This window comes from Littorina saxatilis, linkage group LG2 (assembly GCF_037325665.1).
Source record: "Littorina saxatilis isolate snail1 linkage group LG2, US_GU_Lsax_2.0, whole genome shotgun sequence".
NCBI lineage: Eukaryota > Metazoa > Mollusca > Gastropoda > Littorinimorpha > Littorinidae > Littorina > Littorina saxatilis.
Genome location: NC_090246.1, coordinates 23,483,838 through 23,506,337, shown reverse-complemented (window position 1 = coordinate 23,506,337; position 22,500 = coordinate 23,483,838). Strand labels below are relative to the sequence as shown.

Below are 22,500 nucleotides of genomic sequence, written 5' to 3'. Positions count from 1 at the left end.
TTCCCACACATTTAAAATTGTTGTGGTGGCGTTGTCTTCCTTTTCTCTTTTGGTGGTAAGCGTGTTAATGACGCGTTTGCGTTGCAGTCGCGGCAAAGGTATAATGGGGCTGCTGGACTGATTACATTCGTACCTTGTGCAGACGAAAGAGCATTGGCAAAAGGATTGGGATTAATTAAAAATGTATTTTGGAAACAAGTTTTAATTTGTTGGTTGAAAAATAAGGACATGATTCAGAGAGCAGTAGGTGGAGACATGTTATTAAGAGATACGTGTCTATGGAACAGCAAGGATATAATCTATTGCGGCCAAACCCTGTTTTTTAGCGACTGGATTAAAGCAGGCGTTTGTCGAGTAAAGGATGTATATGTTGGTAATGAGATTGTGCCCTTTAATATTATGCAGCAGAAGGTTGGATGTAAGCCCACAAGATTCTTTGAATATAGGGTGATTTGTACAGCAGTTAAAGCAGCAACACTACGCTCTGCAAATGGAAATGTATGTGGATTCAACGATTTAAAGAACCTGAGTAAGCCTTGTCAATTTCGCAAATTAATTATAAAGGAAAAATATGTGGAGCCGGTTGTAGTTAAATTTTGGGAACATAAATTTGATTTCAGGCCGGGAAAAGAGCAATGGTTAATGGTAAACAAAGTAACCACTGAAACAAGATTGCGAATGCTGCATTGGAAAATATTGCACAATATTTACCCCACAAATATTTTATTGTATAAAATAGGCATTTCCGTGAGTAATTGCTGTACTCACTGTGAGAACGAAATTGATTATATTGAACATTTTTTTTACTTTTGCCCGAAAATTATGTCCATTTGGAAATGCGTTGAGGATAAAGTGAATTGTAAATATAATATGATTATTAAAATTACCGTAAAGGAAGTTTTTTTGGGCGTATTTGAAAATTCACAAAGTTCCAAGGCACTAATAAGTTATGTGAATTATTTGATTGTGATAGCCAAAATGTGTGTTGGTATTTATAGATATGGCTCCCCTCTGGATATTGTATGCATTTTTGAGAGGGAATTGTTATATAGAAAAGTTGCTTAAAATACATTTAGATATAGTAATGTTAATGTTATAGTAAAAACATTACTTAAAAAAAATTAAAAAAAATAAAAAAATCAATGAAGAAGGATGCTCCCCGCCAACAACAACAAAACAAAAACAAAACAAAAAACAAAACAAAAAACAAAAAGGTTGAAGCAGCCTGCATGCAACTGAGATTTAAAAAAAAAAAAAAAAAAAAAAAAAAAAAAGAAAGAGCATGGAATTTAACATTTTCTAGAAAACTCAAGTTAAAGATAAACGAATGAAATGCAGATCTCTGCACACACCTTGTGTTTGAAGCTGATACGACCGCTGTAAAACTGCCAGCCAGTGAAAGAGCTACACGTAGCACCAAGATGGAACTAATTAACCCCCACCTGTTACCATTGGTTTCTTTTTACATTTAGTCAAGTTTTGACTAAATGTTTTAACGTAGAGGGGGGAATCGAGACGAGGGTCGTGGTGTGTGTGTGTGTCTGTGTGTCTGTGCGTGTCTGTCTGTGCGTGTGTGTGTGTTGAGCGATTCAGACCAAACTACTGGACCGATCTTTATGAAATTTGACATGAGAGTTCCTGGGAATGATATCCCCGGACGGGTTTTTTTTCTCGATAAATGTCTTTGATGACGTCATATCCGGCTTTTTGTAAAAGTTGAGGCGGCACTGTCACACCCTCATTTTTCAATCAAATTGATTGAAATTTTGGCCAAGCAATCTTCGACGAAGGCCGGACTTCGGTATTGCATTTCAGCTTGGTGGCTTAAAAATTAATTAATGACTTTGGTCATTAAAAATCTGAAAATTGTAAAAAAAAAAAAAATTTATAAAACGATATAAATTTACGTTCATCTTATTCTTCATTATTTTCTGATTCCAAAAACATATCAATATGTTATATTTGGATTAAAAACAAGCTCTAAAAATTAAAAATATAAAAATTATGATCAAAATTAAATTTTCGAAATCAATTTAAAAACACTTTCATCTTATTCCTTGTCGGTTCCTGATTCAAAAAACATATAGATATGATATGTTTGGATTAAAAACACGCTCAGAAAGTTAAAACGAAGAGAGGTACAGAAAAGCGTGCTATCCTTCTCAGCGCAACTACAACCCCGCTCTTCTTGTCAATTTCACTGCCTTTTCCACGAGCGGTGGACTGACAAAACTACGAGTATGTGGTCTTGGTGAAAAAAGCAGTGCGTTCAGTTTCATTCTGTGAGTTCGACAGCTTGACTAAATGTTGTTATTTCGCCTTACGCGACTTGTTTTTCTGTTCTAATTAACTGTGATCTGTGTGTTCTGTGTGTTGCACGTGCGTACATCTCTTCTTCTTCTTCTTCGGTTCATGGGCTTAGACTCCCACGTTCACTCATGTTTTTAGCACGAGTGGATTTTTACGTGTATGACCGTTTTTACCCCGCCATTCAGGCAGCATACGCCGATTTCGGGGTATTTTCGTGTTTCTATAACCCACCGAACTCGGACATGGATTACAGGATCTTTTCCGTGCGCACTTGGTCTTGTGCTGCGCTTGCGTGTACACACGAAGGGGGTTAAGTCACTAACAGGTCTGCACATAAGTTGACATGGGAGATCGGAAAAATCTCCTCTCTTAACCCACCAGGCGGCAGCGACCGGGATTCGAACTCACGACCTCCCGATTAGGAGGCCGATGTCTTACCACCACGCCACTGCGCCCGTCTCGTACATCTGTGAATCCACATCGCGTCAGCCAGTGCGGGGCGGTGACTTAGTTTTTCCATTTACCTTGACACTATTTTCACCTTAAGTGATACACTTTTTTTAAGTTGGAAAGGGGGGGAGGGGGGCGTGGTTCTTAAATGGGGGTTTCCACTGTACTCGCTCCCCATCCCCAGTCAGTTCTTTGCCCCGCCCCCCCCCCCCCCCCAACCCTCAAAACCCTCCTCCGCGATTTTATCTCGGGTATGTCAAGCTGCCTTTGAAGACGTCATTTGCTGTAGCGCCGTCATAACCAATGGCTTGTCTAATGAGGTCCTTACTCTTTTCCTCAATCTTCGTTGCAATGTGATGTATTTCAAAAGCCTCCGTCTTTGCTGGCTACAAAGCGCTGTTGTTGTCAGGAAGCAATGTTTAGACATGAAAAACGCGTAAAGACTTCGTTTGATAGACTGGTTTTTGTCAAGCCGATAAGGTTTTGTGAATATGAATTACACACAACTTGGTAACGCCTGGGAAAGAAAAAAACGCTCTGCTTAAAAGCGGTTAAAATGAGTTTTATAGGGAGAGTATCCTTCAGGATGCAGCTCGCCGGTGCTGTTAAACATGTTGAAATGTTTTTACGAAGAAGAAAAACCCTTTAAAAACTGTGCGTTATCCTCGCGAAGCTGGTCGCACTGAGCTTTAGCGCTGAGTTTTCGGTAAAAAGACTTCGCGAAGCTGGTCGCACTGAGCTTTAGCGCTGAGTTTTCGGTAAAAAGACTTCGCGAAGCTGGTCGCACTGAGCTTTAGCGCTGAGTTTTCGGTAAAAAGACTTCGCGAAGTCAACTTCGGGCTGAACTCAGGACCGCCTTAAAATGAGGCCTTGGGGCGGGGATGTAGCTCAGTCGGTAGCGCGCTGGATTTGTATCCAGTTGGCCGCTGTCAGCGTCAGTTCGTCCCCACGTTCGGCGAGAGATTTATTTCTCAGAGTCAACTTTGTGTGCAGACTCTCCTCGGTGTCCGAACACCCCCGTGTGTACACGCAAGCACAAGACCAAGTGCGCACGAAAAAGATCCTGTAATCCATGTCAGAGTTCGGTGGGTTATAGAAACACGAAAATAGCCAGCATGCTTCCTCCGAAAGCGGCGTATGGCTGCCTAAATGGCGGAGTAAAAACGGTCATACACGTAAAATTCCACTCGTGCAAAACACGAGTGTACGTGGGAGTTTCAGCACACGAACGCAGAAGAAGAAGAAAATGAGACATTGAAAACTACCCCTGAACATGGACATTGTTTCTTGTTATTCCTTGTATGTGTCCTTTGTGGCGGACTAATGCAGCGTTCTATGATTGTATTTTGCTCAGAACAGCCCAGCGTTTCGCGGACCATACTCATGCATAATTATTGAAGCTGAATTCAGGACCTGATACAGTGATTGGCGAGTCTGAGCCAAGATAATTCTCATTTTTCTTACATCACTCAGCAAGGCTTGTTCTCCAAATCTCTACATGCCACAGGCCCCACGCCCTTATGGACGGAGAAACAACTGTGTTTTCACAGAAGCCCCCATCGGGACGATGTTTATGTTGCCAGTATCTTGTGAGCACAAACACGATACATCATTGGGACCGTTTAGTCCTAATCAAAAAGCACACCACGCTGTATCCTGGTCCGTGAGCGGGCTTTTGTTCTTATCCAGTTCAGACGCGGTCCAGTCCAGACTCCCTTATTTTTAAGGAAGGGAGAACTTGAGCCCCTGTCAGTCACTCCAGAACACGCGTTCGGAATGCACGATAAGCGCGCGTGCTGATACGGTTAGTTAAACATCTCCCTCGGCCTTTGGAAATTTGACACTGAGAGCCGAAGACGCAGCTCTGCCCAGTCCATAACTGATAAAACAAGAGGCACATACAATACACGGGGGTAGAGGAGACGAAATAGGTGAACAAGAATAATCAGATATGTAATAGTTTTACTGCATTATAACAAACATTTAGTGTTAATGCTGCTACATTTAAATTAAAGCCATGTTTTTTTAAGGTGTTGTTCTTTGAGCAGTCGCTGTTATTCAGAATAGTCCGGCGCCTGTGGGTGGACATGAATTGCGAAAGCTGTTCCGAGAAAGGTTTAAAAATATTTATCAATTTTAAAAGGAATATAAAAAGGAAAAACATCAATCTACATACAAGTAAAGGCTGTAGTTATCTGTCTGTCGTGAAAAAGGTCAATGTATTCAATGTTTTCCTTACACACTGGGTGTAAATGAGAATTCATACATATATCTCAGCAACTTTTCAGTAAATGCGATACATGCAGATACACACACGAAATCAGCGGCAGCATGAACGAAAAGCCGAATTTCGATCACAATTTCGAAGTTATAATTGAAAACAATGAGAGGTTGAAAGGAATGAGCTCTGTCTGAAAGAAATAATTATAGACTGCTCAGTTATTTTGCTTTCGTTGGTAAACATTTTCACACACGACAAAACTAAATCCAAGAAGTAGTGTTTAGAAGCCGATCCTACACTGGGGGGTATGTCAGATAGCTCCCTACAAAGCTCACCTAAGCAATAAAGCTCCCCCACCCCCTCCCAGTGCAAGGGATACATGCATGCTTCCTGTTTCTAAGTGCGGGTAGACAATCAGACTAGTGTCGGAAAAAGCGGGTTATAGTTCCTGCATCGCCACGACACCTGGGGTGTTGGTGTACCTTCTCACAATGTCTTTAGTCAAGTTATTACTTTCGGAAAGATAGCATCTAGGCTTATTACCCTGCCAAATTGTCTGAACAGCGAGGCGATGTGTTTGCAGAATTAGTGACACTCTCATGCAAGGATAAACATGGGGTTGTTTTATTCTTAACTTAACATCGCTAAGTTTTAATGCTTTTTTTGTTGTATCGTGATACAACTCATACAAACACGGAAGACATTTAAAGCATAATCTCAGTGTCAGAAGCACGTGCACGCACTAAAGACACGCTCCCCGATACTGTTGTAATTTAAAGTCATACCCCTATCCCGTCCTCATTTACCTCCTCGAATTTTGTGGGGGTATTCTTTACTTTGTCTTACATTCCTACTAAGGGTATAAGCCATTTTATGACCTTGACAGAACATGAAAAACCATTCCTTTCTAGATGTACATATGTATAGGTGTAGGCTTTAAGTGTGAGCTTAGCTTGTTGTGTTATATGTGTGTATATATATGTGTGACTGTGTGTGTGTGTGTGTGTGTGTGTGTGTGTGTGTGTGTGTGTGTGTGTGTGTGTGTGTGTGTCTGTTATTGCTGAGCATAAGTCATAATGATTCAAAAAGTTCAGAAAGCCTGCACTTGGTCAAATATGTATCTTTCAACCTTTCAGCTGAGTAAACTTTGATCAGTCTTTCTGTGCTCGAAGTTAAAACAAGTCGCGTAAGGCGAAAATACTACATTTAGTCAAGTAGCTGTCAAACTCACAGAATGAAACTGAACGCAATGCAACGCAGCAAGACCGTAATACTCGTAGCATCAGTCCACCGCGCACGGCAAAGGCAGTGAAATTGACAAGAAGAGCGGGGTAGTACTTGCGCTGAGAAGGATAGCACGCTTTTCTGTACCTCTCTTCGTTTTAACTTTCTGAGCGTGTTTTTAATCCAAACATATCATATCTATATGTTTTTGGAATCAAGAACCGACAAGAAATAAGATGAAAGTGTTTTTAAATTGATTTCGAAAATTTAATTTTGATAATAATTTTTATATATTTAATTTTCAGAGCTTGTTTTTAATCCAAATATAACATATTTATATGTTTTTGGAATCAGCAAATGATGGAGAATAAGATGAACGTAAACTTAAATCGTTTCATATAAAAACATTTTTTTTACAATTTTCCGATTTTTAATGACCAAAGTCATTTATTAATTTTTAAGCCACCAAGCTGAAATGCAATACCGAAGTCCGGGCTTCGTCGAAGATTACTTGACAAAAATTTCAACCAATTTGGTTGAAAAATGAGAGCGTGACAGTGCCGCCTCAACTTTCACGAAAAGCCGGATATGACGTCATCAAAGACATTTATCAAAAAAATGAAAAAAACGTTCGGGGATATCAATCCCAGGAACTCTCATGTCAAATTTCATAAAGATCGGTCCAGTGGTTTGGTCTGAATCGCTCTACACACACACACAGACATACAGACAGACACACACACACACACATACACACACACACACACACACACACACACACATACACCACGACCCTCGTCTCGATTCCCCCCTCTACGTTAAAAAATGTAGTCAAAACTTGACTAAAATTCGTAAAACAAGTCGCGTAAGGCGAAAATACAACATTTAGTCAAGTAGCTGTCGAACTCACAGAATGAAACTAAACGCAATGCAACGCAGCAAGACCGTCGTCAGTCCACCGCTCACGGCAAAGGCAGTGAAATTGACAAGAAGAGCGGGGTAGTAGTTGCGCTGAGAACGATAGCACGCTTTTCTGTACCTCTCTTCGTTTTAACTTTCTGAGCGTGTTTTTAATCCAAACATATCATATCTATATGTTTTTGGAATCAGGAACCGACAAGGAATAAGATGAAAGTGTTTTTAAATTGATTTCGACAATTTAATTTTGATAATTTTTATATATTTAATTTTCAGAGCTTGTTTTTAATCCAAATATAACAGTAGTTTAGTCTGAATCGCTCTACACACACACACACACGCACACACGCACGCACACACACGCACATACACCACGACCCTCGTTTCGATTCCCCCTCGATGTTAAAATATTTAGTCAAAACTTGACTAAATATAAAAACGGGCCTGGTTTGAGCAGTGACACAGGGAAATCTGTAGCCTACATCAAACCCCTGCAGCCCTACACAGAGAGAAATTCTCTCCACAGAGTCCAGAGTCTTCGGAGTTGTCAGCGTTTGGAAACTTGATAGTCTGCTACCGACGGTGGAAAGTTCTTGACCGCAGCATGGCAGGTCAAAATAACACACTGGGACCGAAGCCGCGGTGGAGCTTAATTGATACCGACATGGTTACTGCACAAACGGCTAGCTAAGCCCCTCCTCCTACTGCCACGTGCGAAGACTGCGATGGCGCGTGCTAGGACTGCGCCTAGACTGTATCAGGGCTGAAGCACAACTGTTGCCTAATCGCAGCCATCACAGCATAATCGCTTTCACAGGATTAGACATTTGTGTCTAGATAGCTGAGCATACGTTTTCTTTGAAGGCAGACTGCCGCTACTTCAGTGTTCAGTTATTGAACGAGCTGCATCTATTGGCAAACTGCAATCAGTCCAGACGCTGTTCTGAACGAAGCTATATAGTTCAATGAAGCAACAGCTGGCTTAGTTGCTCTACCCCGATCATCGCGCTCATTTAATGAATCAAGAAGTTCACCTGACAGCAGTGCAAATGTATCGCGATCATTCAGTGAGTGACACAAGAATAACACATTTTTGAGTGAGCCAGGAAGCTGTCCTAGCCACAGCTATTAGTGTTTGAGACGACTCTGCGGTCTTTCAGGAAGCTGGCTAAGAGCAGATAAATAAGCTGAACCGTGGAAGCAATCACATTCACAGCAAAGATCTTGTACCTAAGATTTTCCAGGGTGGAAGATCTTTGCTTGTACTGCAGAACGACTTTTTAGCCTCACCGCAGCTCTCTTGGTATCGCAACCATCAATCCGTCATTGGAGAATCTGGTCTTTGACGCTGAAGGCATGATGCAGTGTGGTTACTGCGTTGTGTGTGCTTCTGAGAAACGTCTCTCTCTCTCTCTCTCTATCTCTCTCTCTCTCTCTCTCTTTCCCAGCAGGCCACCCACCGAGAGTGTACCGAGACACAACACAAAGGGGTGGATAAGATAGGACAGGGTGGATTGGCGGTCGTCGGTACGGCAAGGGTTAATCTACGCATTATTTCATGGTGGTGATGCTAGGAGCTGACAGAAGAATGCTGCTTGTTCCCAACGCAGCAAAGATGCCAGAGCTTTTTTCGAGGTGGCTGAGTCCGTGTGACTGTGTGCCAGTAAGGCGAACAATCATTCTGTTACGACTTTAGCGGTTCTGACAATGGGAAAAGAGACTGCATGTCGTCTGTTTTAGTGTCGCGATGCCTAGTTTGCGGTGGAGCTACTGACAGAGGAAGGGTTTCGTTTGTTGTGCAGACAAAATGCTTATGGATCCTTTTTCCTCTTATGAAGAGGCTTAGTCCGTTCCATTGTGTGTCAGTAAACCTCCAGAATTTGAAGGTAAAATTCTGTTACGGCTTTTGGGGTTGTGACAGTCGGGGGAAAAAAGACTGCATATCCTGTGTTGTAAGTGTCGTTATGCTTGGAATAGTAGTTTGCAGTTCAGATGACAAGACGGCTGTCTTTGAAACAGAGAACGTGGATCGAATCTGAAACCGCCGAGCTCGTGTGAGTCTGTGACATTTACTCTTCTGTCATTCTCGCGGTGTAAAAAAACAGTTGTTGGGTTTTTCCAATTCCAGACAAAATCAGTAAGTTTGCGTTTGGTGATGTTGTTTTTGTCGTTGTTTTTGTGTTCTTGATGTTGTTCTTGTTTTACGTATTCTCTCTCTCTCTCTCTCTCTCTCTCTCTCTCTCTCTCTCTCTCTCTCTCTCTCTCTCTCTCTCTCTCTCTCTCTCTCTCTCTCTCTCTCTCTCTCTCTCTTTATTCTAGCGATGTTAGACGCTGTTTTGGGGTGTTAATAGAGAACCCTTGGTATAAATGCAGAAAAGATGGACATTTGCTGAGTTTGTGCGTTCATCACTCTTTTTAACATTTTCGAAAGTGAAATAAGTATGCCTAAGTAAATTGCTTTGCTTTGGTTTTGTTGGAAGCTGTTTAAATGCTGACAGATACACTTTCAGTGACTGTGGCGAGTAATATTGTGCATTAAACATTCTTTGAACATTCTGAAATATGTAAAATGAAATACAAGGGCAGCGTTTCTGCTTACAGTGGAACATTTCATTTATGTTGAAATGCTAAACATATCAGGTCGCTCGTATTCAGCAGCGGCCAGGGTCAGTATCGTTTTGTCATTGAGCGTACCGCCGTTGACATGTTAATATCATAACTGCATGCATTCTGATTGAAGCCACTTAGATATAATACATGATTGAAGCCACTTAGATATGCTATATATCCATCATAAGCCGGTTATGTCTGAGACATTTCCGGGCATTTTGGAGTATTTTGTCTGAATTTGAAAAAGAGACGGGTGACAGATATCTGTGGAAAATCGCGCGCGCTCATACTTACTTACACACACACACACACACACACACACACACACACACTCACGCACACATACACACACGTACACACACACACACACACGTACACACACACACACACACACACACTCACACACACGCATACACACACACACACACACACACACACACACACACACACACACACACAAACACACCGTGACACACAAGAAACAAAACACCCAAGACATGCGGCTGAAAGCGTCTGCGCATCATTAACCTGACTGAAAGCTTGTTTTCCATGAGTACGTGTGGTGTCTTTGGCACTAAAAGAAGACATGCTTGGTCTGGTCCAGAAATCAGCCAGACTTTTCAGTTCTTGTTTTTTGTTTTTTGATGAGCCTAGCGCAGGAACTAGCGCTAGAAAAGAAGAGAAAAATAAGATAGGAAAGATGGACTTCAAAAAGCCAACCGTTGTGAGGCGCCTGGCTGACAAGGATCTGTGCTTCTGGTCTGCTGCTGCAGTATTTATACCCGAACAGACAAGCTGTTTATAAAATATAAAATGGGGGCCTACTGCAAAAGACAGGGCCGGATCTGGGGGGGGGGGTGTCCTGGGTTCCGGAACCCCCCCTTGGCCATCCAATGTACCTCTCAGAGAAAAAAAATGTGGCTCTTCACCCAACTCCCTCAGTTTATTTGGTCTTCTAAAACTATTTCAAATTATGAACAACATCAAGTCGACAACGGCCTGCCCTCCCCGTTATAAGTCCATCATCATAGTAATATTCAAAGTAAAGAGTCCTGTCAGACTTATTTACTAGGCATATATATGTCTTTGGGATTATTCCACTGAACCACTATGGTAAATGAATATATGAAGTATTTTGTTACTGTTGAAAATGTGTAATTTTGATTCCCAGTTGCAAGGAAAGACCAAAAAATGACCTCACAAATGCAAAATTTTCTCGGCTTCTGGGAGGCTTTGCCCCCCAGACCCCCCAGCGGGGCGTTGCCCCTGCACCCCACCGGGGCCTGGGCGGCCCCTGGACCCCTGCCTTCAGTTGGAACCCCCCCCCCCCCCCCTCAAACGAACTTGGTCCGGCCCTGAAAGATGTATATAAATGATGTGACACAGAGGAAGCCAGGTAGGGGCCTACTGGAATTTGTGTCTTCCTTTCTTTGCCTCTTTTATCTATTAATTTTTCAATTTCTTTTAGGTATGGTCGGGCGTATAGATCTGGGACCGATAAGCACTGGAATTGTCTTTCTTTCTTTCTTCCATTTTTTTCCCCATCCACTTGAAAGGCAGATACAAGGCTGGCATCACGCGATTGTTTCTGCCCTAGCGTATTTTACCCGAACACAGGTAATCATCAAGAATGCACGAATACACCCCCCTTGCAGTTTTTGCGCAACTGTTTACAGAGGCAGCTCTTCAGCCTGTCATTTCTTGTCATGATAATGGTGCATCAGCTGTAACTCGCGGTAATGGGCAGATTATACCTGCGCAGTTTCAGCGGTACAGACGACGCACTGCATATTATTTATGCCGCGATAGGGATTATGACGAGTACTTGGCCTGTTTTCCTTTCATGCAACGTGTAGCGGGCTGGGATAATCTGCAGTGCGTCGTCGGTCCTGCTGAAGTTACACTGATATAATTATGTGAACGGAGCCCCTAACGCATCTCAAGGAGCAATGATTGCGCTGCTGTGATGCAAAGCCGCAGACTGCATGTTATCAAAAGATTGATGTTATGCTCCCAGTTTTAACGAGGTGAGATAAGGTTGACTGTGCTTTCAAGTTCTCTCGAGTCCACTTAGAAGGAAGCTAAGGCGCACACACATTTATACGAAGTTTGAAAGTGGAATATGGATGAAAACTGAGATTTATAAGTAGCAGTCATTTTAGCCTATTTGTTGTTCAATAAACAACCTTTGAAAGGTAGCTTCGAAGGATGGAATATGAATTGATTATGAACAGGCAGTGCGTGTGGACGTAACGCAGGGAGTGTGTGCACTGTTCAGCAATAGACGAATTCAGAAAATAACTCCGTCGGGTTTATATCACAGCATGGGTTATGGAACAGTTAATACCCTTGCCAAACCCTCGGACAAACATTGGAGGGGCCAATCACAAGCGAGGGGTGTGTCGGAAAAACGTGATGTCGGCCACGTGTTTGTGACACACCCCTCGCTAGTGATTGTCCCCTCCAATGTCTCCACAACTGACTTTCTTGCCAAAGGGCATTGAGGACTCGACGTGAGCAGCGGGTAAGTTTGTGGGCCGTGCTGTGGACGTTGCCTATGTCTGCTCATCATGCCAGGATAATTTGACTCGTCATAACTCACCACGACGCACCACTATGTCACAGGGCGATGAAGTGACGCCAGGGAGCAGTGGCGGGGTTGCTGGCTGTGTCCCGGACGCAGCCGCTCAGTGCTGCTGTGCGTCATATGTTGCTAAGCATAAACGTTAACTCACCGTACCGGTAAATCACCATTACCATACATGCATATTAACTAACACCATTGGGCTCACCACGACTCGCTTTTACTCCACAGGGCGATGAAGAAACGGCGGTGAACAGGGATGCGGGCCATGCCGCGGGTGCTGTTGCTGCTGTTCGTGATGTGTGTGCTGACGATGATGTTCGTGGCCCGCTGCGGGCTCAACATGGACGCCCACCTGCACCAGCTGCCCACCAGGGGCCTGCCCCACGCCGAGCGCGACCCCGCCGCCACCAGCGCCAGCTACAACCACCTCAAACAGGTCTGTTGAGAAGGAGGTGGGAGAGAAGGGAAGTGGATGTGGGTTGTGTAGGATTTACTTTTTAAGGTGAAGAGGGGTAGGGTTTGGTTGTTACTGGGAGGCGGGGGTAGTTTTTGGCGTGTGTGTGTGTGTGTGTGTGTGTGTGTGTGTGTGTGTGTGTGTGTGTGTGTGTGTGTGTGTGTGTGTGTGTGTGTGTGTGTGCGCTCAAATTGCGTGTGTGTCTGTGATGTGTTTCTGTATGTGTGGGGGGGGGGGAATGTGTGGATTCGTGTGTTCGTGCGTACGTGCGTGCGTCTGTGTCTGTGTGTGGTCGAGATTTAAGAGAGATGTGAAAGCTACGTAAACAGTTTAATCTGGAGTTTACCTCCAGGGGAAAAGGAGAAGGATAGAAACTATTTTCTGGGTATGTGACGTTCCAGAGGGTAACAGCTAAACCTACATCAGGCAGGTGTCTTCTGATTGTAAAGGTAACACTGAGTTTCGTGGAATAATAACTTAAGAAAGATGGTTCAAGGATGTGCAAGCGTTGCGAGCTTGTGGGCGTTTACCTACGGAAAAGAAAAGGTGTACATAGGGTTAGTGCCAAGGATAGTTGTGTATCCGATGTCTTTCGCTTGTTTACGGGAGACTTGACGTTTTGCAGAGTTGTGTTTTCTATCAAATGTATCTCAACGCTAACATTTCGTTGCTCTTAGTTTTGCGTCGTGTGTTTTTCCTTGAGGGAAGACTTGACGCTTCGCAGTCGCCAATTTTGTATCAAATTTCTCTCCTGATTAAGAAATGAATTGCTGCCAGGTCTGTTTCGAGTGTCTATCAACACTAACTAGGCCTACTTTCGGCTACAAGGTTAGATCAACTGTCTTGTCTTGTTGGCCGAAAGTGTGTGCATTAGGTGCCTCCAAAGACCAACAAGGTATTGCCCAAAGTCTTATCACAGACAATTGTCAAGGGCTAACGTTTTACCGTCCCGAGTTAATAACATTTTGTTATTTGTTGTTTCAGGTGCTCCGACAGAGAGAGGCTCAGCACGGCCAAGAACGCACGCAGCTGGAGGAGAAGATTCGAACCTTGGAAGCCCAGCTCCACACCATGCAACAAGCCGTGAAGAACAGCAGCAGTGTGTCGGCCAAGCAGTCCCCTCGCTCCTCCCGACTCCCTCCCCCTTTGCCCAAGCCCCCTTCCAGCGAAGGAATCGTGCAGCAGGCGACAGGGGGAGTGAAAGTGTCGAGCAACACCTCCGTCCAAGACCTCTCGCCCTACTTCATGGAAAGGCTGCATTCAGCGGAGGTGGTTAAAGGTGTTTCCTACAAAACGGAGTACGAGATCATCCCCTTCAACCGCTTCACGCTCTCGAGGATATACCTGGTGGAGCCGGGCCTGGGCAAGCGCGTGATAGAGAAACCCATAGGCTCCAAGAAGAAAGACCTGTACGAGATCATCGCTTACGGGATAGACCGGCTGAACGGGAACCGCACGGCTGGCCAGGCTCTGTACGCCTACGAAGACTTTGTAGAAGGCATCTACCGCACAGAACCGACCACAGGATCGCACTACGAGCTGTACTTCCACAACAAAGACCAGACACCGCGCGGCGGTGAGATGTCGGTTTCCTACGCGAAAGTCGTGGTGTTTAGACCCTTCGGACCGCCCATGTTGGCCGGAAGTGACGTCATCAACATCCGGGAACAGTGGATCAACCTGATCTTGCCGCTGTCGGGCCGCGTGGACACGTTCCGGCATTTCATGGAGCGTTTCGTCACGGTCTGCATCAAGCAGGACAAGCGAGTGTACCTGACCGTGGTCTACTTCGGCAACGAAGGGCTGAAGGAGGTCAAGAACATCATGTCCGCGGCAGCCAAGCAGTACAAGTACAAGCACATGAAGCTCATCACGCTCAACGAAAAGTTCGCCAGGGGACGAGGGCTGCAGATCGGGGCCCTCAACTGGAAGACGGGGGACGTCCTGCTCTTCATGTGCGACGTGGACGTCATCTTCGGCGAGGACTTTCTGGAGCGCTGCCGCATGAACTCTTCACCCGATAAACGCGTGTACTACCCTATAGTCTTCAGCCTCTACAACCCCAAAATAGTGTACTCCTTGCAGGACATACCTATCCCCTCCCTCGCCGAGCAGCTCGTCATTTCCAAAGACACGGGGTTCTGGCGGGACTTTGGCTACGGAATGACGTGCCAGTACCGCTCAGACTTCCTCAAGATCAAAGGCTTCGATGAACAGATTCAGGGTTGGGGAGGGGAGGACGTTTTTCTCTACCAGAAATTCGTGCGGAGCGAATACCTCGTCGTTAGGGCCACGGACCCTGGGATTTTCCATCTGTGGCACGAAAAGTTCTGCGACCCGAAGCTCAGTCCGGAACAGTACCGAAGCTGTATTCGCTCTAAGGCGCTGAACGAGGCGTCTCACTCCCAGCTGGGTCTGCTGGCTTTCAAAGACGAGATTGACGTTCATCGCAGCGTGGTAAACAGAGCAGAAATTAAGGAACAGGTCATCGTATGACTATAGGACGCTCTCAGTGCAATCCCAGAGCTGCATTTCTTAAAACAAAACAAAACAAAATCAATAGTGCAAGACAGGTTGAGAGTAGAGAAAACCAGAAAAACTCCAAGACTGCATTTTTTTAAATAAAAAATCAGAGGTATAAACCGTGTCCAGATTTCCGGAACAAGGCGTAAGAGCGCAATTCCAGAGCTGCACTTGTTTGACAATTGAAAAAAAAGTTCTAAAAAAGTCAAAAGAATTAGAGATGGAGGAATGGTACAGGGGTAAGGAAGTGTATGTAGGTTAAATAGCCTATCATTCTCGTTTCATTATTTACAGTTCATTGGCCCTGATAATAGAGTATTTGTGAATGTCCTAAGCCATAGTTTACAGTGCATTATGATTGTCCATTGGTAATCATGATTTGTGTAGACGTTTACAAAACATACACAGGATTCGTGAGAGCGTGTTTTCTTGTGAAGTAAATACAAACTGAAGTCTACTTGCTAGTCGTGAACGTTTTCAGCATTAATCTGTCGCCACCGTAAGCATGTGTATGTTTGCTGGTCACCCTGAACATTTATGACCTCGCTGTTCGGTCATAGTAAACATTTTTATATTGCCAGTCGTGGTAAACATTTTACATCGCTAGTCATTGTGAACATGTACGGCATTGCTATTTACTCGTGGTAAACATTTTACAAAACATTTCTAGTCATTTGTTACACTCCTAGTCATGCAAAACATTTTATATTATGGTAAACGTTTTTACATTGCTGGTCATGGTTAATGTTTTTGATATTACTAGTCGTAAACATGTCTGATACTATGCAGATTTCGACCTACAAATGCTCCTCTATTTTTGGATCAAATCATTTGTTGTTGGCATACTTGTGCTAATAAAAGCTTTCTATTTTTAAGACTGAATTGCTAGTCTGCAGTTTACAATACAACGAAACTTTAAAAACAGTATTCGAAAGGACGGTGCCATGTGTGTGATCTTAGCGTGTTTTGTTTGCGTTGCAGTTTGTAAGACCTTGCCGTGTGAATTCCGGGATGAAGGAATGAGAAGTGTGTGTATTTTAGACTAAAAGATAACTTCCCTTGCAAATGACCCTGTTGACCACCACGGATCTGTCAAGCCTATTCCAAAGGGTTAAGAGCTTCCTTTAACATTTTCGTATATTGAAATAGGTGTCAGTTAGTACATTCATTCCGAGTATTCATTCGGGCGACGTCCTGCTCATCATGTGCGACATGGACGTCATCTTTGGCGAGGACTTTCTGGAGCGCTGCCGCATGAACGCTTCACCCAAAAAACGTGTGTTTTTGGATCCAAGTAATTGCAGTATTAAGATACCCTCTCTTTGTTGTTCGATGTATGGTATGAAATTGTGTCCTGAGCATTAACTGCGGACGTGCTTGTCTCATTTTGTTTACATTTACTCAACACTTCATTACAACAAAAACGTAAGATTTTGACAGTGTTTGTTGTTCCTGAATATTTATACCGTGAATCGCTTCAGTTACAGAAGTGCCAAGTTGTATACTATTCCTTTACATTGTTTGGTCTGTGTCGGGACTTTTCTATGCAACATTATTATGCTCAGGTACTTTATAGATTGTAATCAGTATTTGTATGCTTGTTTTCGTTTAACTTTTTTTGGGGGGTACAGAATCTGTGGATCATGTTTTCAGAAAACAAGTGTATTCCGGTTTTCATCGTATTTGTCAACTGTCTTGATCTACACTACTCGTCATAAAAAAACTATACAGGTGCGTTTAAAGGCAGATCTTTCTGATGAAGCTGTTGATTGTAAAACCAAGTATATGACCGGAAAGGCCATTGATTCCCCTACCTTGTTCAGAAAACAGATTGAGTTTACATGACGTAGTGTCAATACAGTGGAACCTACAACACAGACACCCCCCAAAATCAAATTCGCAAAATCAAGGTTCACGCGATAAAATCGAAAAAAAATCAGAACAACTAAATCGAAACATGTTTAGCATGTCATTAGACTGAACAATCACATCTGCACCCAAAACAGTCAGTTTTGTTCACATATCTTGTCTAACATGGACGCTAAGGCATGCTGAGCGGTGTAGGTGTCAATCCTCTCAGAAGGCATAATAGACAGTCTTTGAAGTCGTTTTAGCGGGTAATGAGACACAAAATGGTACATTTGAGTAACTCGTTAACGCATTGTCTTTAAACTTTCAGTGATTTGTGCTAACACATGTCGTAACCTACACACGGAATCTCAAGTCATTTGAGATATTAGTTCTGCTCTTATGCGACATACCAGAAAGAGTTTTGAAAATAAAGATGTACCCTGTCCAATTGAACAGAATTTTTTTAAAATTAGCATGCATTTAGAAAAATAAAAGCTTCAATTTACCCTTAAACTTAATACAGTTTCAACAATGGCTGTTCACAGCGCACTCCTTTAAACGCACACACAAATTCTAGGAAAATGCTTTTTCAAGAGCCATTGATCAGGCGTGTCAGCAGTGTGAGCTTTGCTAGGCGTAGGCCGACATTTGCGCTCAGCGCTCTGAATGAGTCAACTTCTTAAAAACTACTTTCGCGTTGAAATCCTCATACCACCCATGTCTGATAAAGTATGTACATGAAATTTGAGTATGTGGCGCATCTGTTATTGTTCTTGAAGATTTCAAAAAATTAAAATTTTTCGGTGAGTCAGCAAAAACCTACTGTCAATTTAAGAACTCTTTCTGACATGACAAATAACAGCAGACCTAATGTCTCAAATGACTTGAAATTCCGTATGTACTTTACGACATGTGTTAGCACAAATCTCCGAACGTTTGAGGGCACTGTTAGCGAGTTACTTAAATGTATATTTTTTTTGTCTCATTACCCGCTAAAACGGCTTCAAAAACTGCCTTTTATGCCTGCTGAGAGGCTTGACACCTACACCGCTCAGCATGCCATAGCGTCCATATTAGACAAGATATGTGAACAAAACTGACTGATTTGGATGCAGATTTGATTGTTCTGTCTAAGGACATGCTAAACATGTTTTGGTTTAGCAGTTCTGATTTTTTGTCAATTTTAACGCGGGAACCTTGATTTTGCGAATTTGATTTTGGGGGGTGCCTGTGTTGTAGGTTCCACTGTATCGACACTACGTCATGTAAACTCAATCTGTTTTCTGAATAAGTTAGGGGAATAAACGGCCTGGTTTTACGATAAACGGCCTCACGAGAAAGATCTGCCCTCAAACGCATCTGTATAGGTTTTTTTTATGACGAGTAGTGTAGAGGTGACGTGTATTCACTTTAAAGCAATATATGGCATTGTTTACTCGTTTACTAATTTTTTCCTACTGGTCGCTGCTTTTAAGTCTGTTGTAAGAAGGCATATGCGTGTGTTTTTAAACATATGGTTGAGAATATGACGGTTTGTAAATGTTTTTAATTTTATAGTGTTGGTTTATATTCTTGGATCTTAAGGTCAAGGTTTTGAAACATACAACGTTATGACTGGTCGCAGTAACAAACTTGGTTTTGTCGGCATCAGTTAAGATTTCGTCGGCATCAGTTAAGATTTTGTCGGTACAAGTTCAGAATCAGTACTTTTCAATCAGTTTTGAGTATAGTTCTCTTATCTTCTTGGCCTTTCTGGCTTTTTGGGGGGGCTTTTTTTGGCCTCGTTCTTTCTTCTGATGTTTAAGCTGGGTTTGAATGGGGAAAACGAGATAATAAAAGTTACGTATATTTTGTTTACCTTATACCTATGCGAATACGGGATAAAATGAAAATAAAGCACAGTATTCATAATGCATTGATAAACAGACAGTCGGTTGTCATAACCATTCTGGTTCCCTGGCTGTGTCTATTGCATCCATCTTCTTTCTTCTTCTTGTCGATCACTCAGATGGAAACGCCGCCCAGATCTGGCTCCTGAGGCCATCGTGTAGTGGGCAAGTCTGATAAATAATCAGTTATGCGTTGAATTTGTTTCTTCCGGTAGTTGATTGGTTGACTTTATACTGTACATCTATTCAACGTTGGCCGTCAGTCGTTAAAGGTTTAAGTGAAACTATTGCCCTATTTGCTGTTTTTGATTTATACATATCAATCGTAGCATATGGTATTAAATAGTAGCTGCATGTTCTGTTGGTAGATTAGGTATACATATATGTACGTCGTTTGAAAGGCGCCTGTTCGCTCTTGTGCAGTATATATATAATTGTGTGTGCGCTGAAATCGGCTATGCTTGATTTGAAACGTTATTTCGGAGTTGTATTTTACAATGGCCTCATTTTTGTCTGTCAGAGTGTGTGCGCGTGCGTACACGTGAGCGCGTTGTTGAGTTGAGGGTCGAATGCAATGAATTTGCCTTTTCTGTTGATTTTTGTTGACACCAGAATGCTGCAATACTAAGAGAGAGAGCTGAACCTACAATAGTATATCATTATTGCATGAGCTCACTCGTATAATGTTGACGACACATCGAGTCCTGTCGCGCTCAAAGGGCGTCGTTAACAACATATTTATCAAGTTGCTTGCTTCACGTTGAGCCAGCAGTGTAGCATTTCACATGATTACATTAACCAAAGGTTAGTTACCTGAAAAGGACACTATAGCTGCCCGTTGAAAGTAGTCGCCATGGTGTCTATTCATAGGTTTAGTATTTAAAATGCCATTTTAATCATGTACGCAACAAAGGAGATCTTTAGCTAGACTTGCATACCAGTAGTCTTATGGACAACATTTTGAAGTAGCCAATTATAGTTGGCATAATAGTCAAACAGTTCATTCAAACAGTCTGCAACACGACGTGCCAGGGGCGGATCAGTTGCTTTGTAAGGGGGGGTGCACTTTGAATCGAAAGTGAATGTAATGGGCGCACAGCGCCCGAATTTGCTAGGGGGGGTCCGGGGGCATGCCCCCCCGGAAAAAATGTTGGCTCAAAGAAGCAAAATGGTGCCATCTGGTGCCATTTGAACTTATAAATGGTCATAGAATCAGCTTTCCAAATTTTTTATTTTATTTTTTTGCTGGAGGGGGGTGCACGTGCACCATGTGCACCCCCCCCCCCCCCTCGTCCGCCCCTGCGTGCTGGTCTTGATGGAAAAGCAGCCTTACAGCTTGGCAGGTCAGCAAATGTGTCTTTTGCAAAATATAGGTCGACGTCTGTTAGCCTTGTGTCTTCAAACGGTATGTCTATGTGACAGGGTGACGCAGTAGTTACCCTTCCACATCAGCTGCTCTGCAGAGTTGTTTGCTGGCCATGAGCACTGAGCTATTTATAGCTCAACCGTTAATGTTAGTAGTGGCTGTCGGTCAGACACCTGTGGGTCTGTTTGTGATAGGGTTCGAATACTGGTTTTTTTTCTTGGTAAGCTCTTGCGATCTTTTGAGTTCATATGGCAGATTTTATAGGGCTGCTAATTTAGCACAAACTCACCAGTCCTATTTGACTGGCTTTTACTTTAAAGGTTATTCCAGCGTTTCGTGAAGTAGTAGTCTATGGACTGCACCCATTTCATTGTGCTCGAACTTGAGTTGGTCCGCGTCTCTCAACTGAAATCCGTCTTCATGGATGACACATTTAATTTTTTTTCATTTTTTTCTTCATTTTTATTATTTTATTGTCCCATCGCTGGAAAATTCGGGTCGCTTCCTCCCTGTGGAATGCTAGCAGCAACAGAGTCGCGCTACCCAGGTGTATGCGTGTGTAGGTGTAATCAGTCATCTGCACTTATGGCAGAATGACCAAGATCTGTTACGTGCCACATTGGTGACACGGGGGTGGGGCATGTATACTGTCTGTGAGTCTGCACATGAAGTTGACCCGTGTCCGTCCCGGCCCGGATTCCAACCTGCGACCCTAGGATCACAAGTCCAGTGCTCTACCCACTGAGCTACCGAACGAACATTTCTAGATGTAATCTACAGGCTTTGGTTAGAACACTAGCTAAAAGAAACCATTGCCTGCTTTTTTCTTCCTTTTTTTCTTTTTTCTTTTTTTATTGCCTGCTTTGTACTGTAGTGTCTGTATTTGCTGTCCAGTGCAATCCACAGTGATTTTGCAGTTTTGAAGCACAAATATTCATATGCTGACGACTTGCAATGATCCATCAATTTATCTCAGAAGTGATGTTATGCAATAGTTTTTATTATAGCGTTTCTTGTATACATGTAAGTATTGATTGATATATTCAAAAATGTTTGTGATGATGCACTCGCAATAAATTTATGCCATTTAATGTTGTACCGTCAAGTGTGTGCATGTGTATGTGTCTGGTGTGTGTGTGTGTGTGTGTGTGTGGCACACGCGCGTGTATCAGTGTATGTGTGTGTTTGTTTGTCTGGTATTTGCCTCTGTGTGTGTGTGTGTGTGGCACACGCGCGTGTATCAGTGTATGTGTGTGTTTGTTTGTCTGGTATTTGCCTCTGTGTCTGTGTGTGTGTGTAGCGCGCTGGTGTGTGTGTGTGTGTGTGTGTGTGTGTGTGTGTGTGTGTGTGTGTGTGTGTGTGTGTGTAATCCTACACAATGTGCAGGCCTTGTTTTCATTATTGATGAAAAAACAAACGCATTGCGCCCCGCAGCTGTACGCTCACGCAGTACTTCCAATGTTTTCATAAGACACATTTCCACAACAACATCACCTGTTCCAGGCAGATTTGATTAAGAACACAATGGATGTAATCCATTAACCTGCAATATATACATCCTTCTCAGGAAACGCTGGGTACGAGACCTTTTTCGCCGGAACTTGAGGGTATAAAACAGCGACCTAGCATTCATCGCGGAAATCCAGGTAGGTTGAAGTCAACAGTTGTGCAAATAGGTCTATTTCCTGCAAGGTTAGTGCTATGATCTGCAGACAGTGCGCGTGTACCAACGTCCGAAAATCACATGGTGGGGACATTTCTTCACAGGTACACGAAAGTAGCTTTCTACTGTATTCATTTTTTTTCTCTCTTTTAAATACCACGTCGGCTGAAGATATGACTTAAGGTCTCTGTGAGTGTCGGAGGCTGAAGATATGACTTAAGGTCTCTGTGAGTGTCGGAGGCTGAAGATATGACTTAAGGTCTCTGTGAGTGTCGGAGGCTGAAGATATGACTTAAGATCTCTGCCGCGAGTGTCGGAAAAAAAAGAGTAAATTTTAAGGGGCTTATTGTCCGTCAGGTCTTAATTGCCTATATTGGACATGAATTGGTTTATACGATTCGAGTTTGGACGCCCTCACGGCTTTTGATGTATGC

The 22,500-nt window shown here is 43.1% G+C and overlaps 2 protein-coding genes across 2 annotated transcripts in view; one reads left to right on the top strand and one right to left on the bottom strand.

The window, feature by feature from the left end:
• LOC138952371 (uncharacterized) overlaps positions 1–2,791 on the bottom strand; it is a 9,134-nt gene extending 6,343 nt beyond the window's left edge. Inside the window, exon 1 of the mRNA XM_070324032.1 lies at positions 2,749–2,791. Coding sequence (XP_070180133.1) covers positions 2,749–2,791 — 43 coding nt within the window. The remainder of the gene's footprint in view (positions 1–2,748) is intronic.
• The window catches only part of LOC138958533 (chondroitin sulfate N-acetylgalactosaminyltransferase 1-like), an 81,713-nt gene extending 60,768 nt beyond the window's left edge, over positions 1–20,945 (top strand). Inside the window, exons 3-4 of the mRNA XM_070329729.1 lie at positions 12,549–12,756; positions 13,759–20,945. Of these exons, the coding sequence (XP_070185830.1) occupies positions 12,577–12,756; positions 13,759–15,270 (1,692 nt within the window). The 5' untranslated portion in view covers positions 12,549–12,576 and the 3' untranslated portion in view covers positions 15,271–20,945. The remainder of the gene's footprint in view (positions 1–12,548; positions 12,757–13,758) is intronic.
• Positions 20,946–22,500: the final 1,555 nt, after the last annotated feature.